Here is a 21,285-nt window from a genome sequence, read left to right on the forward strand (position 1 = left end):
TGATTTGCACTTTTCGCACCAAAGTACGTTCATCTCTAGGAGACAGAGCGCATCTCCTTCCTGAGTGGTATGACGGCTGCATGGTCCCATGGTGTTTATACTTGCATACTATTGTTTGTACAGATGGACGTGGTACCTCCCAAGGATGAACCAATTTTTTTTTCCTGAGGTCTTGGCTGATTTCTTTTGATTTTCCCATGATGTCAAGCAAAGAGGCACTGAGTTTGAAGGTAGACCTTGAAATACATCCACAGGTACACTTCCAATTGACTCAAATGATGTCAATTAACCTATCAGAAGCTTCTAAAGCCATGACACAATTTTCTGGTATTTTCCAAGCTGTTTAAAGACACAGTCAACTTAGTGTATGTAAACTTCTGACCCACTGGAATTGTGATACAGTGAATTATAAGTGAATTAATTTGTCTGTAAACAATTGCTGGAAAAATGACTTGTGTCATGCACAAAGTAGATGTCCTAACCGACTTGCCAAAACTATAGTTTGTTAACAAGAAATTTGTAGTGTGGTTGAAAAACGAGTTTTAATGACTCCAACCTAAGTGTACGTAAACTTCCGACTTATCCTATATCAACTGTAGATACACAAAGTATACAGCATATTGGGTCAATTTCCGCAACAACTAAGAGCTTCGGAGCGTGAGGCTAAACTTCTCCACTGTTTTGGTCCCGTGGGTACCACGTTGTAACAGCGGGAGGTGAACCCGTGCAGATACTGTGTGTAACTGTGTGAGAGCGATGTCTTGCATCTTGCCCACCACAAACTGCAGTGCTGCTCATGCAACCTCATTTAGCTCTACCTCTAACTCTACCTATAAGTATGTCTACTGACAGTGTTGGAAAAAGTACTCAATCATCATATTTGAGTTAAAGCAAAGATACCGTAATAAAAAATGACTCACGTAAAAGTGAAAGTCACCCAGCAAAATACTACTTGAGTAAAAGTCTAAATGCATTTGGTTTTAAATATACTTAAGTATCAAAAGTAAGCAAAGCCGACCGCACAATTTTCTTGTATTTTTTATTTACGGATAGACAAGGGCACACTCCAACACTCAGACATCATTGACAAATGAAACATGTGTTTATTGAGTCCACCAGATCAGAGGCAGTAGGGATGGCCTGGGATGTTCTCTTGATAAGTATGTGAATTGGAATTGTACTTTTGGGTGTCAGGGAAAATGTATGGAGTAAAAATAATGTGAATCCTTACCCTCTTTACACTCCAGGGCCACACGAGACTCCAGGTTGTCCATCTGCATCTGCAGCCTCTTCAGGGTGAGGTCGCTCTCGCGTGACTTGCGTTTGTATGCAATGAGCACTATCACAATGAAGAGGATGAGCAGGGCGCCGGCGCCAGCGATGCTGATGATGGCCGTGCTGCTCAGCGGACTGTCTGACGTGATGTGGACCACGCCCGGGGAGAACTCGATGCCGCCCACACGGGCCTGGGGAGGGAGAGACAGGGGAGAGGGGTTAGAGACAGGGGAGAGAGGGGGAGACAGGGGAGAGAGGGGAGAGACAGGGAAGAGGGGTGAGGGACAGGGGAGAGGAGGGAGAGAGAAGGGAAAGTGGTTGAGAGACAGGGGGAGAGACAGGGGAGAGGGGGGAGATGGGGGAGAGAGAGGGGAGAGAGAGGGGAGAGGGGGTGAGAAACAGGGTGAAAGACAGGGGAGAGACAGTGGAGAAGGGATGAGAGACAGGGAGGAGGGGTGAGGGAGGGGTGAGAGACAGGGGAGAGGGGGGAGAGACAGGGAGGAGGGGTGAGGGAGGGGTGAGAGACAGGGGAGAGGGGTGAGAGACAGGGGAGAGGGGTGAGAGACAGGGGAGAGGGGTGAGAGACAGGGGAGAGGGGTGAGAGACAGGGGAGAGGGGGGAGAGACAGGGGAGAGGGGTGAGAGACAGGGGAGAGGGGGGAGAGACAGGGGAGAGGAGAAAAGGGGTTATTGTGTGGATGCACTGAGACCGGGGTATACCATAACCTAAGCGTGGTTCTGAAGGTTTTGTCTTTGTGAACCTCCTGGGAGGTGTCATCAGAAACATTGTATTCCAATGGTTGAAACAGAAGTCGTATTCCAGTGATTATTATGAAACAAAACTGTATAAGTGGTTTTATGAAATGAGACACAATTGTGAATCAGCGGGAATAAAATGCATCTTGAATGGTCCACATTTATAAACAGGAATAAAACAGAGCAGAGAGAGAGACATATTGCCTTGATGTCTGTCTGTCTCTCTTTCTGTCTCTATTTTTGTCTGTCTCTATTTTACGGTAAAGCGTCTGGTAGCTTTTCTCTCTGTCTGTCTGGCTCTATTTTACAGTAATGGGTCTGGTAGCCTGTCTCTCGTCTTCTGCTGCCCATCAATCATTGGTCCAGGTGGCAGAGCAGGAAGCGTCTCAGAACCACAAATGGAACCTTTATTGAGTTTGTGCCTGCCTAATCCCTCTTATTGAAACGGTTATTTGTTGTTTCTCTGTTTGAATGTTGAGAGGGGACAGTATAACCCAACGGTCCGATTGGATTATAGTCTGGGCCTGGCCCGGGACAGCAGGAGGGTGGGAGGGTGGAATGGGGACCAGTGTGTGTGTGTGCCTGTGTGTGTGTGTGTCACTCACCAAGACTTTGTGTCGCCCCGTCAGGTTGGGCGACTCACACAGCAGCTGGTTGTCTGACACGGTCAACAGACAAGGTTTATCACCAATCAGAACCGTGTAGTTCAGCTTGCCGTTATTGCCGTTGGTATTGGTGGGAGGGAGGAAGTTCCGCCCCTGAGAAACAGGAAGGACATGACATTGGACTGGGTTAGGTATTGTTTTGTTTAAATGGTATGCATACATTTGATATAACTAGACTATGTAGACTATAAACATGTAACACAACTGTGTTATGTATGAGAGAGAGAGAGAGAGAGAGAGAGAGAGAGAGAGAGAGAGAGAGAGAGAGAGAGAGAGAGAGAGAGAGAGAGAGAGAGAGAGAGAGAGAGAGAGAGAGAGAGAGAGAGAGAGAGAGAGAGAGAGAGAGAGAGAGAGAGAGAGAGAGAGAAACAAGTCCCCCCTTCACCTTCAGTATGATGGGGGAGCCAGGCTTGAGCTCCAGCACCCCAGACACATGGAGGGGTTCGAACTCGGGGTTGGGGTAGTAGATGAACGGCGTGTTGTTGAGGGCCAGCACTGCCTGCACGTCGTCCAGGATGAAGCCAAACTCATCGGGCCGCGCTGGCACCTCCCTCTGCCTGCTGAGGCTGATGGGCAGCTCTGGGGCCTGGCACAGCATGGACGTGGGGCTGAACACCTGGCATATCTGTTGGCAGAGAGGAGAAGGCACATGGTGATGAGTATGGACGACTACACTATTTTATGTGATTATAGTATATTTATTTTATAGTGGGACGGATACACGGATACATGATACATGGTCAGTAATATAGTTATGTTAGTATTGATACATGGTCAGTAATATAGTTATGTTAGTATTGATACATGGTCAGTAATATAGTTATGTTAGTATTGATACATGGTCAGTAATATAGTTATGTTAGTATTGATACATGGTCAGTAATATAGTTATGTTAGTATTGATACATGGTCAGTAATATAGTTATGTTAGTATTGGTACATGGTCAGTAATATAGTTGTTAGTATTGGTACATGGTCAGTAATATAGTTATGTTAGTATTGATACATGGTCAGTAATATAGTTATGTTAGTATTGATACATGGTCAGTAATATAGTTATGTTAGTATTGATACATGGTCAGTAATATAGTTATGTTAGTATTGATACATGGTCAGTAATATAGCTATGTTAGTATTGATACATGGTCAGTAATATAGTTATGTGAGTATTGATACATGGTCAGTAATATAGTTATGTTAGTATTGATACATGGTCAGTAATATAGTTATGTGAGTATTGATACATGGTCAGTAATATAGTTATGTTAGTATTGATACATGGTCAGTAATATAGTTATGTTAGTATTGATACATGGTCAGTAATATAGTTATGTTAGTATTGATACATGGTCAGTAATATAGTTATGTTAGTATTGATACATGGTCAGTAATATAGTTAGTATTGATACATAGTCAGTAATATAGTTATGTTAGTATTGATACATGGTCAGTAATATAGTTATGTTAGTATTGATACATGGTCAGTAATATAGTTATGTTAGTATTGATACATGGTCAGTAATATAGTTATGTTAGTATTGATACATGGTCAGTAATATAGTTATGTTAGTATTGATACATGGTCAGTAATATAGTTATGTTAGTATTGATACATGGTCAGTAATATAGTTATGTTAGTATTGATACATGGTCAGTAATATAGTTATGTTAGTATTGATACATGGTCAGTAATATAGTTATGTTAGTATTGGTACATGGTCAGTAATATAGTTGTTAGTATTGGTACATGGTCAGTAATATAGTTATGTTAGTATTGATACATGGTCAGTAATATAGTTATGTTAGTATTGATACATGGTCAGTAATATAGTTATGTTAGTATTGATACATGGTCAGTAATATAGTTATGTTAGTATTGATACATGGTCAGTAATATAGCTATGTTAGTATTGATACATGGCCAGTAATATAGTTATGTGAGTATTGATACATGGTCAGTAATATAGTTATGTTAGTATTGATACATGGTCAGTAATATAGTTATGTGAGTATTGATACATGGTCAGTAATATAGTTATGTTAGTATTGATACATGGTCAGTAATATAGGTATGGTAGTATTGATACATGGTCAGTAATATAGTTACGTTAGTATTGATACATGGTCAGTAATATAGTTATGTTAGTATTGATACATGGTCAGTAATATAGTTATGTTAGTATTGATACATGGTCAGTAATATAGTTATGTTAGTATTGATACATGGTCAGTAATATAGTTGTTAGTATTGATACATGGTCAGTAATATAGTTATGTTAGTATTGATACATGGTCAGTAATATAGTTATGTTAGCATTGATACATGGTCAGTAATATAGTTATGTTAGTATTGATACATGGTCAGTAATATAGTTATGTTAGTATTGATACATGGTCAGTAATATAGTTATGTTAGTATTGATACATGGTCAGTAATATAGTTATGTTAGTATTGATACATGGTCAGTAATATAGCTATGTTAGTATTGATACATGGCCAGTAATATAGTTATGTGAGTATTGATACATGGTCAGTAATATAGTTATGTTAGTATTGATACATGGTCAGTAATATAGTTATGTGAGTATTGATACATGGTCAGTAATATAGTTATGTTAGTATTGATACATGGTCAGTAATATAGGTATGGTAGTATTGATACATGGTCAGTAATATAGTTACGTTAGTATTGATACATGGTCAGTAATATAGTTATGTTAGTATTGATACATGGTCAGTAATATAGTTATGTTAGTATTGATACATGGTCAGTAATATAGTTATGTTAGTATTGATACATGGTCAGTAATATAGTTGTTAGTATTGATACATGGTCAGTAATATAGTTATGTTAGTATTGATACATGGTCAGTAATATAGTTATGTTAGTATTGATACATGGTCAGTAATATAGTTATGTTAGTATTGATACATGGTCAGTAATATAGTTATGTTAGTATTGATACATGGTCAGTAATATAGTTATGTTAGTATTGATACATGGTCAGTAGTAGAGTTATGTTAGTATTGATACATAGTCAGTAATATAGTTATGTTAGTATTGATACATGGTCAGTAATATAGTTATGTTAGTATTGATACATGGTCAGTAATATAGTTATGTTAGTATTGATACATGGTCAGTAATATAGTTATGTTAGTATTGATACATGGTCAGTAATATAGTTATGTTAGTATTGATACATGGTCAGTAATATAGTTATGTTAGTATTGATACATGGCCAGTAATATAGTTATGTTAGTATTGATACATGTTCAGTAATATAGTTATGTTAGTATTGATACATGGTCAGTAATATAGTTATGTTAGTATTGATACATGGTCAGGAATATAGTTATGTTAGTATTGATACATGGTCAGTAATATAGTTATGTTAGTATTGATACATGGTCAGTAATATAGTTATGTTAGTATTGATACATGGTCAGTAATATAGTTATGTTAGTATTGATACATGGTCAGGAATATAGTTACGTTAGTATTGATACATGGTCAGTAATATAGTTATGTTAGTATTGATACATGGTCAGTAATATAGTTAGTATTGATACATGGTCAGTAATAGAGTTATGTTAGTATTGATACATGGTCAGTAATAGAGTTATGTTAGTATTGATACATGGTCAGTAATATAGTTATGTTAGTATTGATACATGGTCAGAGGCGTGGTAAAGTCATTGGGGATGGCATCAAAAAGGTTATTTGCATTCAATTGAAAATAACTCTTAAATGCATTAGCCGAATGTGTGATTGTATCTATGTCTGCTCTCGGCACGCTTTACGACTCATATTCAGTACTGTTCCTAGTTGGGCTACACCAGAGCCATGTTTTACTATGTACTAAATATCACAGGAGGCTGCTGAGGGAGAACGTCTCATAATAATGGCCGGAACAGAGCTAATAGAATGGCATTTGGTACCATTCCACTGATTCCGCTCCAGTCATTACCACAAGCCCGTTCCACTGATTCCGCTCCAGTCATTACCACAAGCCCGTTCCACTGATTCCGCTCCAGTCATTACCACAAGCCCGTTCCACTGATTCCGCTCCAGTCATTACCACAAGCCCGTTCCACTGATTCCGCTCCAGTCATTACCACAAGCCCGTTCCACTGATTCCGCTCCAGTCATTACCACAAGCCCGTTCCACTGATTCCGCTCCAGTCATTACCACAAGCCCGTTCCACTGATTCCGCTCCAGTCATTACCACAAGCCCGTTCCACTGATTCCGCTCCAGTCATTACCACAAGCCCGTTCCACTGATTCCGCTCCAGTCATTACCACAAGCCCGTTCCACTGATTCCGCTCCAGTCATTACCACAAGCCCGTTCCACTGATTCCGCTCCAGTCATTACCACAAGCCCGTTCCACTGATTCCGCTCCAGTCATTACCACAAGCCCGTTCCACTGATTCCGCTCCAGTCATTACCACAAGCCCGTTCCACTGATTCCGCTCCAGTCATTACCACAAGCCCGTTCCACTGATTCCGCTCCAGTCATTACCACAAGCCCGTTCCACTGATTCCGCTCCAGTCATTACCACAAGCCCGTTCTCCCACATTAAGGTGCAACTAACCTCCTCTTTTAAATACATGGTTTTGGGCTTCACTGCATTCACTTCTCAGCACATAGACGTCGGTGTGAAACAACTCTACCTAACAGGCCCTTGTAGACAGACCTCCAGAGGCCAGCCACTGCAGGTCTGCAGTCAGTCTGCAGTCATTACGGTCCCTTTCATATCACAGGTTTACATGTCAGTCAGAGCCCTGGAAGAGATGGCATCTATTCCATTCAACGTGGCCGCCACCTACTGAGTGCAGACACATCTGAGTGTTCACCTCAAAGGAGGCCTAAATCAGTGGAACAGTTGGAGCGGTGTCTCTTTCCTCGGCACAATGGGTCTTTGATCTGTTCCGGTGTGATGGTGCAGACTCACTGAGAGATAACTAGCCTACGTTCACCTTCATTTCCCTAGAAAAGGCTCGTCTCTCACTCTCTCTTTCAGCTCTCTCTCTATTTCAGCTCTCTCTCTCTCTGTATCTCTCTCTCTCTCTCTCTCTCTGTATCTCTCTCTCTCTGGCTCACTAACTCTCTCTGTATCTCTCTCTCTCTCTCTGTATCTCTCTCTCTCTCTCTGTATCTCTCTCTCTCTCTCTGTATCTCTCTATCTCTCTCTCTGTATCTCTCTCTCTCTCTCTGTATCTCTCTCTGGCTCACTAACTCTCTCCCTGTATCGCTCTCTCTGTATCAATTCAATTCAATTTAAGGGCTTTATTGCCATGGGAAACATATGTTAACATTGCCAACGCAAGTGAAGTAGATAATAAACAAAAGTGAAATAAACAATTAACAGTAAACATTACACTCACAGAAGTTCCAAAAGAATAAAGACATGTCAAATGTTATATTATGTATATATACAGAGTTGTAATGATGAGCAAATAGTTAAAGTACAAAAGGGAAAATAAATACACATAAATATGGGTTGTATTTACAGTGGTGTTTGTTCTTCACTGGTTGCCCTTTTCTTGTGGCAACAGGTCACAAATCTTGCTGCTGTGATTGCACACTGTGGTATTTCACCCAATAGATATGGGACTTTATCTCTCTCTGTATCTCTCTGTATCTCTCTCTCTGACTCACTAACTCTCTCTCTGGCTGTATCTCTCTCTCTGTATCTCTCTCTGCATCTCTCTCTCTCTCTGGTTCACTAACTCTCTCTCTCTGGCTCACTAACTATCTCTGTATCTCTCTCTCTGGCTCACTAACTCTCTCTCTGGCTGTATCTCTCTCTATCTCTTTCTCTGCATCTCTCTCTCTGGCTCACTAACTCTCTCTCTCTGGCTCACTAACTCTCTCTGCATCTCTCTGTGGCTCACTAACTCTCTCTCTGGCTCACTAACTCTCTCTGCATCTCTCTGTGGCTCACTAACTCTCTCTCTCTGGCTCACTAACTCTCTCTGCATCTCTCTCTCTCTGGCTCACTAACTATCTCTGTATCTCTCTCTCTGGCTCACTAACTCTCTCTCTCTGGCTCACTAACTCTCTCTGTATCTCTCTCTCTGGCTCACTAACTCTCTCTCTCTGGCTCACTAACTATCTCTGTATCTCTCTCTCTGGTTCACTAACTCTCTCTCTCTGGCTCACTAACTCTCTATGCATCTCTCTCTCTGGCTCACTAACTATCTCTGTATCTCTCTCTCTGGTTCACTAACTCTCTCTCTCTGGCTCACTAACTCTCTCTGCATCTCTCTCTCTCTGGCTCACTAACTATCTCTGTATCTCTCTCTCTGGCTCACTAACTCTCCCTGCATCATTAGCTCTCTCTCTCTGTATCGCTCTCTCTCAATACAGTGGCTTGCGAAAGTATTCACCCCCTTGGCATTTTTCCTATTATGTTGCCTTACAACCTGGGATTAAAATAGTTTTTTGGGGAGTTTGTATCAACATGCCTACCGCTTTGAAGATGCAAAATATTTTTTATTGTGAAACAAACAAGAAATAAGACAAAAAAACGGAAAACTTGAGCGTGCATAACTATTCACCCCCCCCCCCCCCCCCCAAAGTCAATACTTTGTAGAGCCACCTTTTGCAGCAATTACAGCTGCAAGTCTCTTGGGGTATGTCTCTATAAGCTTGGCACATCTAGCCAATGGAATTTTGCCCATTCTTCAAGGCAAAACTGCTCCAGCTCCTTCAAGTTGGATGGGTTCGGCTGGTGTACAGTAATCTTTAAGTCATACCACAGATTCTCAATTGGATTGAGGTCTGGGCTTTGACTAGGCCATTCCAAGACATTTAAATGTTTCCCCTTAAACCACTCGAGTGTTGCTTTAGCAGTATGCTTAGGGTCATTGTCCTGCTGGAAGGTGAACCTCCATCCCAGTCTCAAATCTTTGGAAGACTGAAACAGGTTTCCCTGAAGAATTTCCCTGTATTTAGCACCATCCATCATTCCTTCAATTCTGACCAGTTTCCCAGTCCCTGCCGATGAAAAACATCCCCACAGGGGATGGTGTTCTCGGGGTGATGAGAGGTGTTGGGTTTGTGCCAGACATGGCCTTTTCCTCGATGGCCAAAAAGCTCACTTTTAGTCTCATCTGACAAGAGTACCTTCTTCCATATGTTTGGGGGGTCTCCCACATGCCTTTTGGCGAACACCAAATGTGTTTGCTTATTTTTTTCTTTAAGCAATGGCTTTTTATGGCCACTCTTCCGTAAAGCCCAGCTCTGTGGAGTGAACGGCTTAAAGTGGTCCTATGGACAGATACTCCAATCTCCGCTGTGGAGCTTTGCAGCTCCTTCAGGGTTATCTTTGTTGCCTCTCTAATAAATGCCCTCCTTGCCTGGTCCGTGAGTTTGTGGGCAGCCCTCTCTTGGCAGGTTTGTTGTGGTGCCATATTCTTTAAAATTTTTTATAATGGATTTAACGGTGCTCCGTGGGATGTTCAAAGTTTAGGATAATTTTTTATAACCCATCCCTGATCTGTACTTCTCCACAACTTTGTCCCTGACCTGTTTGGAGAGCTCTTTGGTCTTCATGGTGCCACTTGCTTGGTGGTGGCCCTTGCTTAGTGGTGTTGCAGACTGAGGCCTTTCAGTACAGGTGTATATATACTGAGATTTACATTTACATTTTTACATTTTAGTCATTTAGCAGACGCTCTTATCCAGAGCGACTTACAGTAGAGTGCATACATTTTATAACATTTTTTTTTACATTTTCATTACATTTTACATACTGAGACAAGGATATCCCTACCGGCCAAACCCTCCCTAACCCGGACAACGCTATGCCAATTGTGCATCGCCCCACGGACCTCCCGGTTGCGGCCGGCTGCGACAGAGCCTGGGCGCGAACCCAGCCCAGCCTGGGCGCGAACCCAGAGACTCTGGTGGCGCAGCTAGCACTGCGATGCAGTGCCCTAGACCACTGCGCCACCCGGGAGGACTTGTGACAGATCATGTGACAGATCATGTGACACTTAGATTGCACACAGGTGGACTTTATTTAACTAATTATGTGACTTCTGAAGGTAATTGGTTGCACCAGATCTTATTTAAGGGCTTCATAGCAAAGGAGGTGAATACATATACACCCACCACTTTTCCGTTTTTATTTTTTATTATTTTTTTAAACAAGTTATTTTTTTCATTTCACTTCACCAATTGGACTATTTTGTGTATGTCCATTACACAAAATCTAAATAAAAATCAATTTAAACTACAGGTTGTAATGCAATAAAATAGGAAAAACGCAAAGGGGATGAATACTTTGCAAGGCACTGTATCTCTCTGTATCTCTCTCTCTCTGTATCGCTCTCTCTGGCTCACTAACTCTCTCTGTGTATCTCTCTCTCTCTGTATCTCTCTCTCTGGCTCACTAACTCTCTCTCAGTATCTCTCTTTCTCTCTGTATTTCTCTCTATCGCTTTCTCTGTCTCTCGCTCTCTCTCTCTGTATCTCTCTCTCTGTATCTCTCTCTCTCTGGGCCACTATATCTTTCTCTTTAATATTCTGTCTCTTGTTACGACTTGGAGAAAATCAACAGTGTGGTAGGTGGCAGAACACACGATGAGGGCCTCTAGCAAAACTTTCCCACCTGGAGAATCTCTCTGACACGTTTCACATCTCCACTGTAACCTCTGCTACACGGTCCGCCACGCAAACAAATCCCCCTCTGAGCAAAACCTGTCATTTTAATTGGTTCCTCACGACGGCGGTACATCAAAACAGACAAATCCTGGGGGGTGCGGCTGACCCGGTGTCGGCGCCTGCGTCACACGTCTGTAACTGCAGAGAACGCTGTGTGTTTGTGCGTGTGAGAGTGAATTGGCCAGATAGTGGGGAAGCGGACAAGTGTTTTCAAAACAAACATGATTATATATAAATATCGCCCAGGCAGTATCAAAATTGCAAAGATCATAGCCGAAAATGAGAAACTGGGACGTGGCAAATTAACTTGGCGAATATACCGGGTTTTGATTCAAGGGGGCTTTTGAAGTGCGGCCATCTGTACTTGGAGCAACAATGGCTCCCTAAGCTTATTCTATTGGAGCACAGCTGCAGAACGGTGGCGGTCTCTTCGATGGACCAGGAAGATAGCATTACTGCCTTTTGTCTCTCCCCATGCCTTTCAATCAGACCTCAGATCAGATCTCAGGGCTGGTTAGGGAACTCCCATGGGTACTGTGGTTCCAGGGGGAATCTGATAGTTTGGTTTATGTATGGTTCACCTCGCATTGAAACTCATTATCTTTTTTTTTCTGTCGGGGTGGAGGGATATAGAAAAACAAGGCTTTCTGTCTAGGGTGGAGAGAACCAGGGAAACTGGGATTTCTGTCTTGGTGGAGGGATACAGAAAAACAAGGCTTTCTGTCTGGGGTGGAGAGAACCAGGGAAACTGGGTTTTCTGTCTTGGTGGAGGGATACAGAAAAACAAGGCTTTCTGTCTGGGGTGGAGAGAACCAGGGAAACTGGGATTTCTGTCTTGGTGGAGGGATACAGGGAAACAAGGCTTTCTGTCAGGGGTGGAGGGATACAGGGAAACAAGGCTTTCTGTCTGGGGTGGAGGGATACAGGGAAACAAGGCTTTCTGTCTGGGGTGGAGGGATACAGGGAAACAAGGCTTTCTGTCTGGGGTGGAGGGATACAGGGAAACAAGGCTTTCTGTCTGGGGTGGAGAGAACCAGGGAAACTGGGATTTCTGTCTGGGGTGGAGAGATACAGGGAAACAAGGCTTTCTGTCTGGGGTGGAGGGATACAGGGAAACAAGGCTTTCTGTCTAGGGTGGAGGGATACAGGGATACACGGCTTTCTGTCTGGGGTGGAGGGATACAGGGAAACAAGGCTTTCTGTCTAGGGTGGAGGAATACAGGGAAACAGGGATATCTTTTTCTGGGGTGGAGGGATACAGGGATCGGGAATTTTGTCTGGGGTGGAGGGATACAGGGACAGGGAAACATAATCTGGGGTGGAGGGATACAGGGTAACAGGGCTTTCTGTCTTGGGTGGAGGGATACAGTGAAACAGGGATTTATTTTTCTGGGGTGAAGGGAGACAAGGATTTCTTTTTCTGGGGTGGAGAGAAACAGGGAACCAGGGTTTTTGTCTGGGGTGGAAGGATACAGGGAAACATAATCTGGGGTGGAGGGATACAGGGTGACAGGGCTTTCTGTCTGGAGTGGAGGGATACAGGAATTTTTGTCTGGGGTGGAGGGATACAGGGGGAAAAAATCTGTCTGGAGTGGAGGGATACAGGGAAACAGGGTTTTCTGTCTGGGGTGGAGGGATACAGGGCAAATAAATCTGTCTGGAGTGGAGGGATACAGGGATTTATTTTTTGGGGGTGGAGGGATACACGGAAACAGGGCTTTCTTTTTCTGGGGTGGAGAGAGACAGGGAAACACAGATTTTTGTCTGGGGTGGAGATACAGGGAAAACAGGTCTTTCTGTCAGGGGTGGAGATACAGGGGAAACAGGTCTTTCTGCCAGGGGTGGAGATACAGGGAAAACAGGTCTTTCTGTCAGGGGTGGAGGAATACAGGGAAAACAGGTCTTTCTGTCAGGGGTAGAGATACAGGGAAAACAGGTCTTTCTGTCAGGGGTGGAGATACAGGGAAAACAGGTCTTTCTCTCAGGGGTGGAGATACAGGGAAAACAGGTCTTTCTCTCAGGGGTGGAGATACAGGGAAAACAGGTCTTTCTGTCAGGGGTGGAGGAATACAGGGAAAACAGGTCTTTCTCTCAGGGGTGGAGATACAGGGAAAACAGGTCTTTCTCTCAGGGGTGGAGATACAGGGAAAACAGGTCTTTCTCTCAGGGGTGGAGATACAGGGAAAACAGGTCTTTCTCTCAGGGGTGGAGATACAGGGAAAACAGGTCTTTCTCTCAGGGGTGGAGATACAGGAAAAACAGGTATTTTTGTCAGGGGTGGAGGAATACAGAGAAACAGGGCTTTCTCTGTTTTATTGGAATCTACTGTAATACAACCTCTTTGTCTCTCTGTTCTATGAGTGCATTCCTTGGCCATACATCGCTCTCTGTTCCAGAAAACATATCTGGAGGATTTTCATTGGTTTCCTGTTGGGATTTGACCTTAGTTCCCACGAGTGTGTAAAGGGTTGAGACTATTGACCGTTGGTGTCTTTGACCTCTCATTGACCATGCCCGGGCTGAGGGGTTGAGGGTTCTACTCACGTTGACTGTCTCTCGACCGTTGTACTTGGCTCTGATGAGGGGGCTCTGTATGATGTCCAGGTTGGTGCCGGTCACGGTCACAGGTGTGTGTCCACTGTGGTAGAGAGAGGGGAGAGAGGGAGCGGCACCACCATGGCTTGCTTGGTCACACACTCACACTTTTGATTGGCTTTTATAAATGCCCGAATGGTCCCATTTCCTGCTCCCCTGTCGTCTCACCTGAAGATGCTCCACTCAGGTTCCAGCTTGATGATAGTGGGGTCCTCCACGTACTCAAACTTCAAGTCTTTCTGGATGCGGGCCTTGTCCACCGTCACTGACACACTGACGTTTCCATATCCTTGCAGCGAGGCTTGGGAGCGACACGTGATCCACTGGCCGCCCCTCCTATGGCAGAGAGAGAGAGAGAAGTATTTTACCTCAATGGTCTCACTGGTCTGTCCTACTACTACCTTAAAGTACAACTATGACCTGTAACCAACTTATGCTACAATGTAGCTGACGTTATGATAATGGACCAGACTACGGAGCATCTGAATATAACAATGAAGGGGAAATGTCACCAGGTGTTCATATGAAAACTTCCCAGAATCCTTCTCCAAATCAACAATAACAACTGTAGAATCAAAGACACTTTTCTAAGTTTAGGAATGTTTGGGCTTTTTTCCTCAAGACATGTCTCTGCCAGGCAGCAGGGACCTCGTCCTTTAGCTTTATTGGGGGTTCTCATGGCGCCATCGGCACGGTCTGATTTTTATAGACGTTATTGATTAGGGATCAGGAAGTCTTTCAGAAGTCTTAATGGATTTTGACCACAGGGCCAGAGGATGACAACATGCACAGCTGATCGCCTTTTGAGTGACAGAAGATCAGACTCAGAGATAGATGTGAATAGATGTGATAGATAATCTGATTGCCCAAATGTGACCCCCCCCCCCTCTCGCTTTCTCTCTCTCTCGCTCTTTCACTCTGTACAAAAATCAATGTCCCTGGTCCACTCTTGAGTGACAAACAAATCAGACTCAGAGATAATTGTGATAGATAATGTTGTTGGCCAATAATCTGATTGGCCCCTCCCGCCTGCCTACCTGTGATAGGTGCACTTCTGGTCCTTGAACATGATGGACACGTTGCTCCCGGCATCCAGGTTGCTACCGGTGATGTTGACGATGGTTCCCCCGGAGACGGGCCCTCGGCTGGGCTTCAGGCTGATCAGTCTGGTGACCTAGGGATCAAAGGTCAAGGTCAAAGATCGTCCAATCAGATGCGTCGATAAAAATCATGTCAACCAATCACATCGCAGTGAGAGAACAGAACAGGAACAAGCGGAGGAGTTTAAGTATAAATCTCGCAACAGTTTATCTGCTCTGTCGTAATCTCATAATAATCTCATAATAATCTTATAATCAGTGTATTTTCATGGTACGACATCTAACCTAACACAATGTAATGCTGTTATATGGGCCTGTTAAGAAATAAAGCTCCCCTTAATGTGTGTGTGTGTTAAAATGATATCGCTGCATAAAATAAGCACATATTGGTAACGATTAGGCTGTATTTCAGTGGGTGAGAGACATGCTCTTAATGTTTGATAAAGTGTGTACACGGGGAGAGTGAGGAGTGTGTGTGTGTGTGTGTGTGTGTGTGTGTGTGTGTGTGTGTGTGTGTGTGTGTGTGTGTGTGTGTGTGTGTGTGTGTGTGTGTGTGTGTGTGTGTGTGTGTGTGTGTGTGTGTGTGTAGAAAGCAGATTTTATGGCCCTCCCTGGTCCATTTTCCCCCTGGAGTCATTAAGAACTGCCTGTCTCCTCACACTAGTGTTCTATGTAGGGAAGTGATGAGTACAGCTCTTAGGACACAGTGAGACATACAAACAACAGAGTCTACATAGAATACAATGTCAGAATTAAATCAATTACATAGCCTAGAGATTGCTAGATCACTAACTAAGTGAACTACATACATTCTATAATCTATATTCTATAATGACTTTTTCCAGCCAAATAAACCATATAAAAATAAACAGTATGTTCTCTATGCTTCATATGGCAGACACACACATCCTGCATCTACAATATCTGTTGGTCTGAAAGACATTACTCACCACGAAGTAGTAGTACTTGGAGTATACGGCCCTGAACTCTTTGGGACACTCTCTGACCCCCACACCCCCCACACACACCTCCACGTAGTTGGCGAACTGGCTCGGCGTTGCCACCGCCATCTCACACACTATCCTACAAACAGGAGGAAGTGTTGATGATTCATTATGCTTCTACAATGCAGTTATGTACAGACACACACACACACACACACACACACACACACACACACACACACACACACACACACACACACACACACACACACACACACACACACACACACACACACACACACAGAATTGCTTAATTTCCTCATTCTCATGATTTTAATACAGAATAGACATTTTAGTTGAAAAATGTAACAAAGTCTAACCCACACCTTTAACACAATGACAGGTCAGTGCCACACATCAAATTAACTCAAACTGCTGAAAGTGTTTAAAGCGGCTTTTCACCAAACCTAGCTCTTCACACTTACACATTTCTTCCCCAGCCCCTCTATAGGAACGCTGAGGTAGTGAATACTGAGGTGGTGAATAGAGAAGGAAGGCTTGTTAAGGTCATATGAATATGAATGGAGGTTTTGGCAGGGAGTTGGCAGCATGGGGCCTCCAAATCCCTGCCAGATAACACATTATTATATTCAAGTCTTAACCTGGGATTAGGTGGGTTCTCATAAAGCCCCTCTCTGCTGGATGGTTTAAAATCAGTGCTGCACAGCAGAATGAACTCACCACTGCAGCAAACTGTCAGTGGAGTTCAATGGAGAGCTCACTTGATAAAGGTGTGTGTGTGTGTGTGTGTGTGTGTGTGTGTGTGTGTGTGTGTGTGTGTGTGTGTGTGTGTGTGTGTGTGTGTGTGTGTGTGGGTGTGTGTGTGTGTGTGTGTGTGTGTGTGTGTGTGTGTGTGTGTGTGTGTGTGTGTGTGTGTGTGTGTGTGTGTGTGTGTGTGTGTGAAATCTTGATTAGGATGGTCTGTTATGATCTGACGTGGCCTTTCTCTTGTCCAAACACATCACAATCTAAATGCCAACTTTGAGATGTGACTTTGACCTTCCACCAAGCCTCTCCACTTACTCTGGTATCTGCTTCCTGCTTCCTGCCACCTCCCAGTCACACTCTCTCAGGCTCACTGAATCACATGACCCTATGCCTGAGGGGTTGTTCTGTGGTTGAGGTGTGGTTGAGGTGCGGTCAGAGAGAACGTGACTGTGGTTCAGTAGTGACTGTGTATGACTCAGATGACCTTATGTCTAAGAGTTTGCACCGGGGTCTGTGGTCAGCCTGTGATTTGGAATGACCGTGACCGTGTACTCACTGTTCTGCGGGGATGTATCCTTCGCGGACGGGGGTACAGTCCACCTCGGCCACCCTGACGTTCCCCTGGATCTCACTGAAGTCCAGGCCCAGGTTCTCCCCCCGGATGGTTACTAGGGTGCCCCCTTCCCGAGGCCCCCGCAGCGGAGTGATCTGGGCAAAAGAAAGACAAAGCAGGAATACTTATTATTAACAACAATAGACAGGCTGATAGCTTAGCGTCGTGACGCCAACTTCCCAACAGTTTACTTTACCAGGTCATATTGTCATTTGCAGCAACAACCTGACCTGGGGAACTGTTACAGGGGAGAGGAGATTCATGATCCAGTTGGTTATGATGGTGTTTAGCAGCACTGCTGTTATTAGTCTTACAGTCAAAAACCCAGTGTCATAAATCTTTCTGAATGACACTGTGTTGCTGATAACTATATTAATGACAGCAGCTGTCTGTCTCTCCATGCAGCCCAATTAGTGAGAAGGCCCATAATGCAGTGCGTTAAAGTCTCCACCACGCATTGAGTATGAAACCCCCTCTCCTTCACATGATGATAACTCTACAGTATATTCCTAATTCATCTGACTTTGGTGTAAAACACAAGGGTCTGGGCTTGCATCCCAAATGGCACCCTATTCCATATATAGTGCACTACTTTGGACCAGAGAGTAGCATTTGGGACGCAGCCTTAATCTGGATCAGAAGCAGTACAGTGCTATCTCCAGGGCGGAGTGTAGGGTCTTAGTTAGAGGGCTTGTTAACCGGCCTGATTAAAAACCCACTCAGCATGGCTGTCATGAGGAAGCTTCCCAATGGCGCGCGATAACGCCGATCTGCTGCCAGCCAATTAGATTAAGCTATTCCCTGCGCTCGCCCCGTTTTGGCCGGGTGAGGTCATCACGCCAGCCGCGGCCCGCTGCCAAGGCTATGCCCGGGCAGATCTCATATGAGGGATTAGGTGTGTGCAACCCAGTGTTAGTTAGTTAGTTAGTTAGTTAGTTAGAGAGAGAGAGAGAGAGAGAGAGAGAGAGAGAGAGAGAGAGAGAGAGAAGAGAGAGAGAGAGAGAGAGAGAGAGAGAGAGAGAGAGAGAGAGAGAGAGAGAGAGAGAGAGAGAGAGAGAGAGAGAGAGAGAGAGAGAGAGAGAGAGAGAGAGAGAGAGAGAGAGAGAGAGAGAGAGAGAGAGAGAGAGAGAGAGAGAGAGAGAGAGAGAGAGAGAGAGAGAGAGAGAGAGAGAGAGAGAGAGAGAGAGAGAGAGAGAGAGAGAGAGAGAGAGAGAGATTGAACAGTCTACACACAGCGTGACTAACTCATAAAGGAGAGTTGGTCTACACACAGCGTGACTAACTCATAAAGGAGAGTTGGTCTACACACAGCGTGACTAACTCATAAAGGAGAGTTGGTCTACACACAGCGTGACTAACTCATAAAGGAGAGTTTTGGTCTACACACAGCGTGACTAACTCATAAAGGAGAGTTGGTCTACACACAGCGTGACTAACTCATAAAGGACAGTTGGTCTACACAGCGTGACTAACTCATAAAGGAGAGTTGGTCTACACACAGCGTGACTAACTCATAAAGGAGAGTTGGTCTACACACAGCGTGACTAACTCATAAAGGAGAGTTGGTCTACACACAGCGTGACTAACTCATAAAGGAGAGTTGGTCTACACACAGCATGACTAACTCATAAAGGAGAGTTGGTCTACACACAGCATGACTAACTCATAAAGGAGAGTTGGTCTACACACAGCGTGACTAACTCATAAAGGAGAGTTGGTCTACACACAGCGTGACTAACTCATAAAGGAGAGTTGGTCTACACACAGCGTGACTAACTCATAAAGGAGAGTTGGTCTACACACAGCGTGACTAACTCATAAAGGAGAGTTTTGGTCTACACACAGCGTGACTAACTCATAAAGGAGAGTTGGTCTACACACAGCGTGACTAACTCATAAAGGACAGTTGGTCTACACAGCGTGACTAACTCATAAAGGAGAGTTGGTCTACACACAGCGTGACTAACTCATAAAGGAGAGTTGGTCTACACACAGCGTGACTAACTCATAAAGGAGAGTTGGTCTACACACAGCGTGACTAACTCATAAAGGAGAGTTGGTCTACACACAGCATGACTAACTCATAAAGGAGAGTTGGTCTACACACAGCATGACTAACTCATAAAGGAGAGTTGGTCTACACACAGCGTGACTAACTCATAAAGGAGAGTTGGTCTACACACAGCATGACTAACTCATAAAGGAGAGTTGGTCTACACACAGCGTGACTAACTCATAAAGGAGAGTTGGTCTACACACAGCGTGACTAACTCATAAAGGAGAGTTGGTCTACACACAGCATGACTAACTCATAAAGGAGAGTTGGTCTACACACAGCGTGACTAACTCATAAAGGAGAGTTGGTCTACACACAGCGTGACTAACTCATAAAGGAGAGTTGGTCTACACACAGCGTGACTAACTCATAAAGGAGAGTTGGTCTACACACAGCATGACTAACTCATAAAGGAGAGTTGGTCTACACACAGCATGACTAACTCATAAAGGAGAGTTGGTCTACACACAGCGTGACTAACTCATAAAGGAGAGTTGGTCTACACACAGCGTGACTAACTCATAAAGGAGAGTTGGTCTACACACAGCGTGACTAACTCATAAAGGAGAGTTGGTCTACACACAGCATGACTAACTCATAAAGGAGAGTTGGTCTACACACAGTGTGACTAACTCATAAAGGAGAGTTGGTCTACACACAGCGTGACTAACTCATAAAGGAGAGTTGGTCTACACACAGCATGACTAACTCATAAAGGAGAGTTGGTCTACACACAGCGTGACTAACTCATAAAGGAGAGTTGGTCTACACACAGCATGACTAACTCATAAAGGAGAGTTGGTCTACACACAGCATGACTAACTCATAAAGGAGAGTTGGTCTACACACAGCGTGACTAACTCATAAAGGAGAGTTGGTCTACACACAGCGTGACTAACTCATAAAGGAGAGTTGGTCTACACACAGCATGACTAACTCCTAAAGGAGAGTTGGTCTACACACAGCGTGACTAACTCATAAAGGAGAGTTGGTCTACACACAGCGTGACTAACTCATAAAGAAGAGTTGGGAGGTGTCAACAGTTATTCTGATCACCTTCCTAATATATTGATCTGTTAGATGTTCCACTGTAGCAGACATTTATCCAAGTTTTAACAGATTGATTAGTGTTGGCCCCTAATAGTTTTTGTCTCAGAGGCCAGCTGCTGAATGTATGAAATGGACACACTGTCCAGGACCTCCAATCCATCTCTGCCAAATAAAGCACCTTCAGGTCCCAATGGGAAAGCAGAGCTATCATTAATTAATAGCTTTGTGCTGTGTCATTCTCCCCTGCCAAATAGTGATCTCCCACTGGGGTTAGAGGTCTCATTAACAATGCTCCGTGGAGGGCATTCCTCACTGACAGGCTAGGGCCCCTCTCAGGGGAATGGAGGTACAGTCGCCAAAGTGTGTGTGTGTGTGTGTGTGTGTGTGTGTGTGTGTGTGTGTGTGTGTGTGTGTGTGTGTGTGTGTGTGTGTGTGTGTGTGAGAGAGAGAGAGAGAGAGAGAGAGAGAGAGAGAGAGAAAGAAACAGTGTCTTGTGGCAATCCATATCTATTTAGCTAAGTATTTAGGGACAGTTGTGAATACTGACAACTTAGCTTATATCCCTATCTACATACATCAAGGCATGGTCAGAATACAGTGAGTTATCAGGTACGCCAGACCCTTGGTACAAACTATACTGATGAGTTCAGTGGGTCGGTGTTGCTATACGGATACAGTGCTGTCCAATTACAGACGCTGAAAAAGTAACCGCCAGCCAATGGGAAAATAAAGTGGAGGGAGGTGCAGTGTTATCTCACTGCATGACTGGCTCGGCCGCAGTTCAT

At 44.0% G+C, this 21,285-nt stretch overlaps 1 protein-coding gene across 1 annotated transcript in view; it reads right to left on the minus strand.

The window, feature by feature from the left end:
• LOC120031812 (plexin-A4) overlaps positions 1–21,285 on the minus strand; it is a 108,007-nt gene that overhangs the window by 64,582 nt on the left and 22,140 nt on the right. Inside the window, exons 5-12 of the mRNA XM_038977633.1 lie at positions 17,338–17,489; positions 16,020–16,152; positions 15,007–15,143; positions 14,138–14,305; positions 13,919–14,012; positions 3,081–3,320; positions 2,636–2,788; positions 1,232–1,466 (exon numbers count right to left, since the gene is read on the minus strand). Coding sequence (XP_038833561.1) covers positions 1,232–1,466; positions 2,636–2,788; positions 3,081–3,320; positions 13,919–14,012; positions 14,138–14,305; positions 15,007–15,143; positions 16,020–16,152; positions 17,338–17,489 — 1,312 coding nt within the window. The remainder of the gene's footprint in view (positions 1–1,231; positions 1,467–2,635; positions 2,789–3,080; positions 3,321–13,918; positions 14,013–14,137; positions 14,306–15,006; positions 15,144–16,019; positions 16,153–17,337; positions 17,490–21,285) is intronic.

Source organism: Salvelinus namaycush, chromosome 38 (genome assembly GCF_016432855.1).
Source record: "Salvelinus namaycush isolate Seneca chromosome 38, SaNama_1.0, whole genome shotgun sequence".
Taxonomy (NCBI): Eukaryota; Metazoa; Chordata; class Actinopteri; order Salmoniformes; family Salmonidae; genus Salvelinus; species Salvelinus namaycush.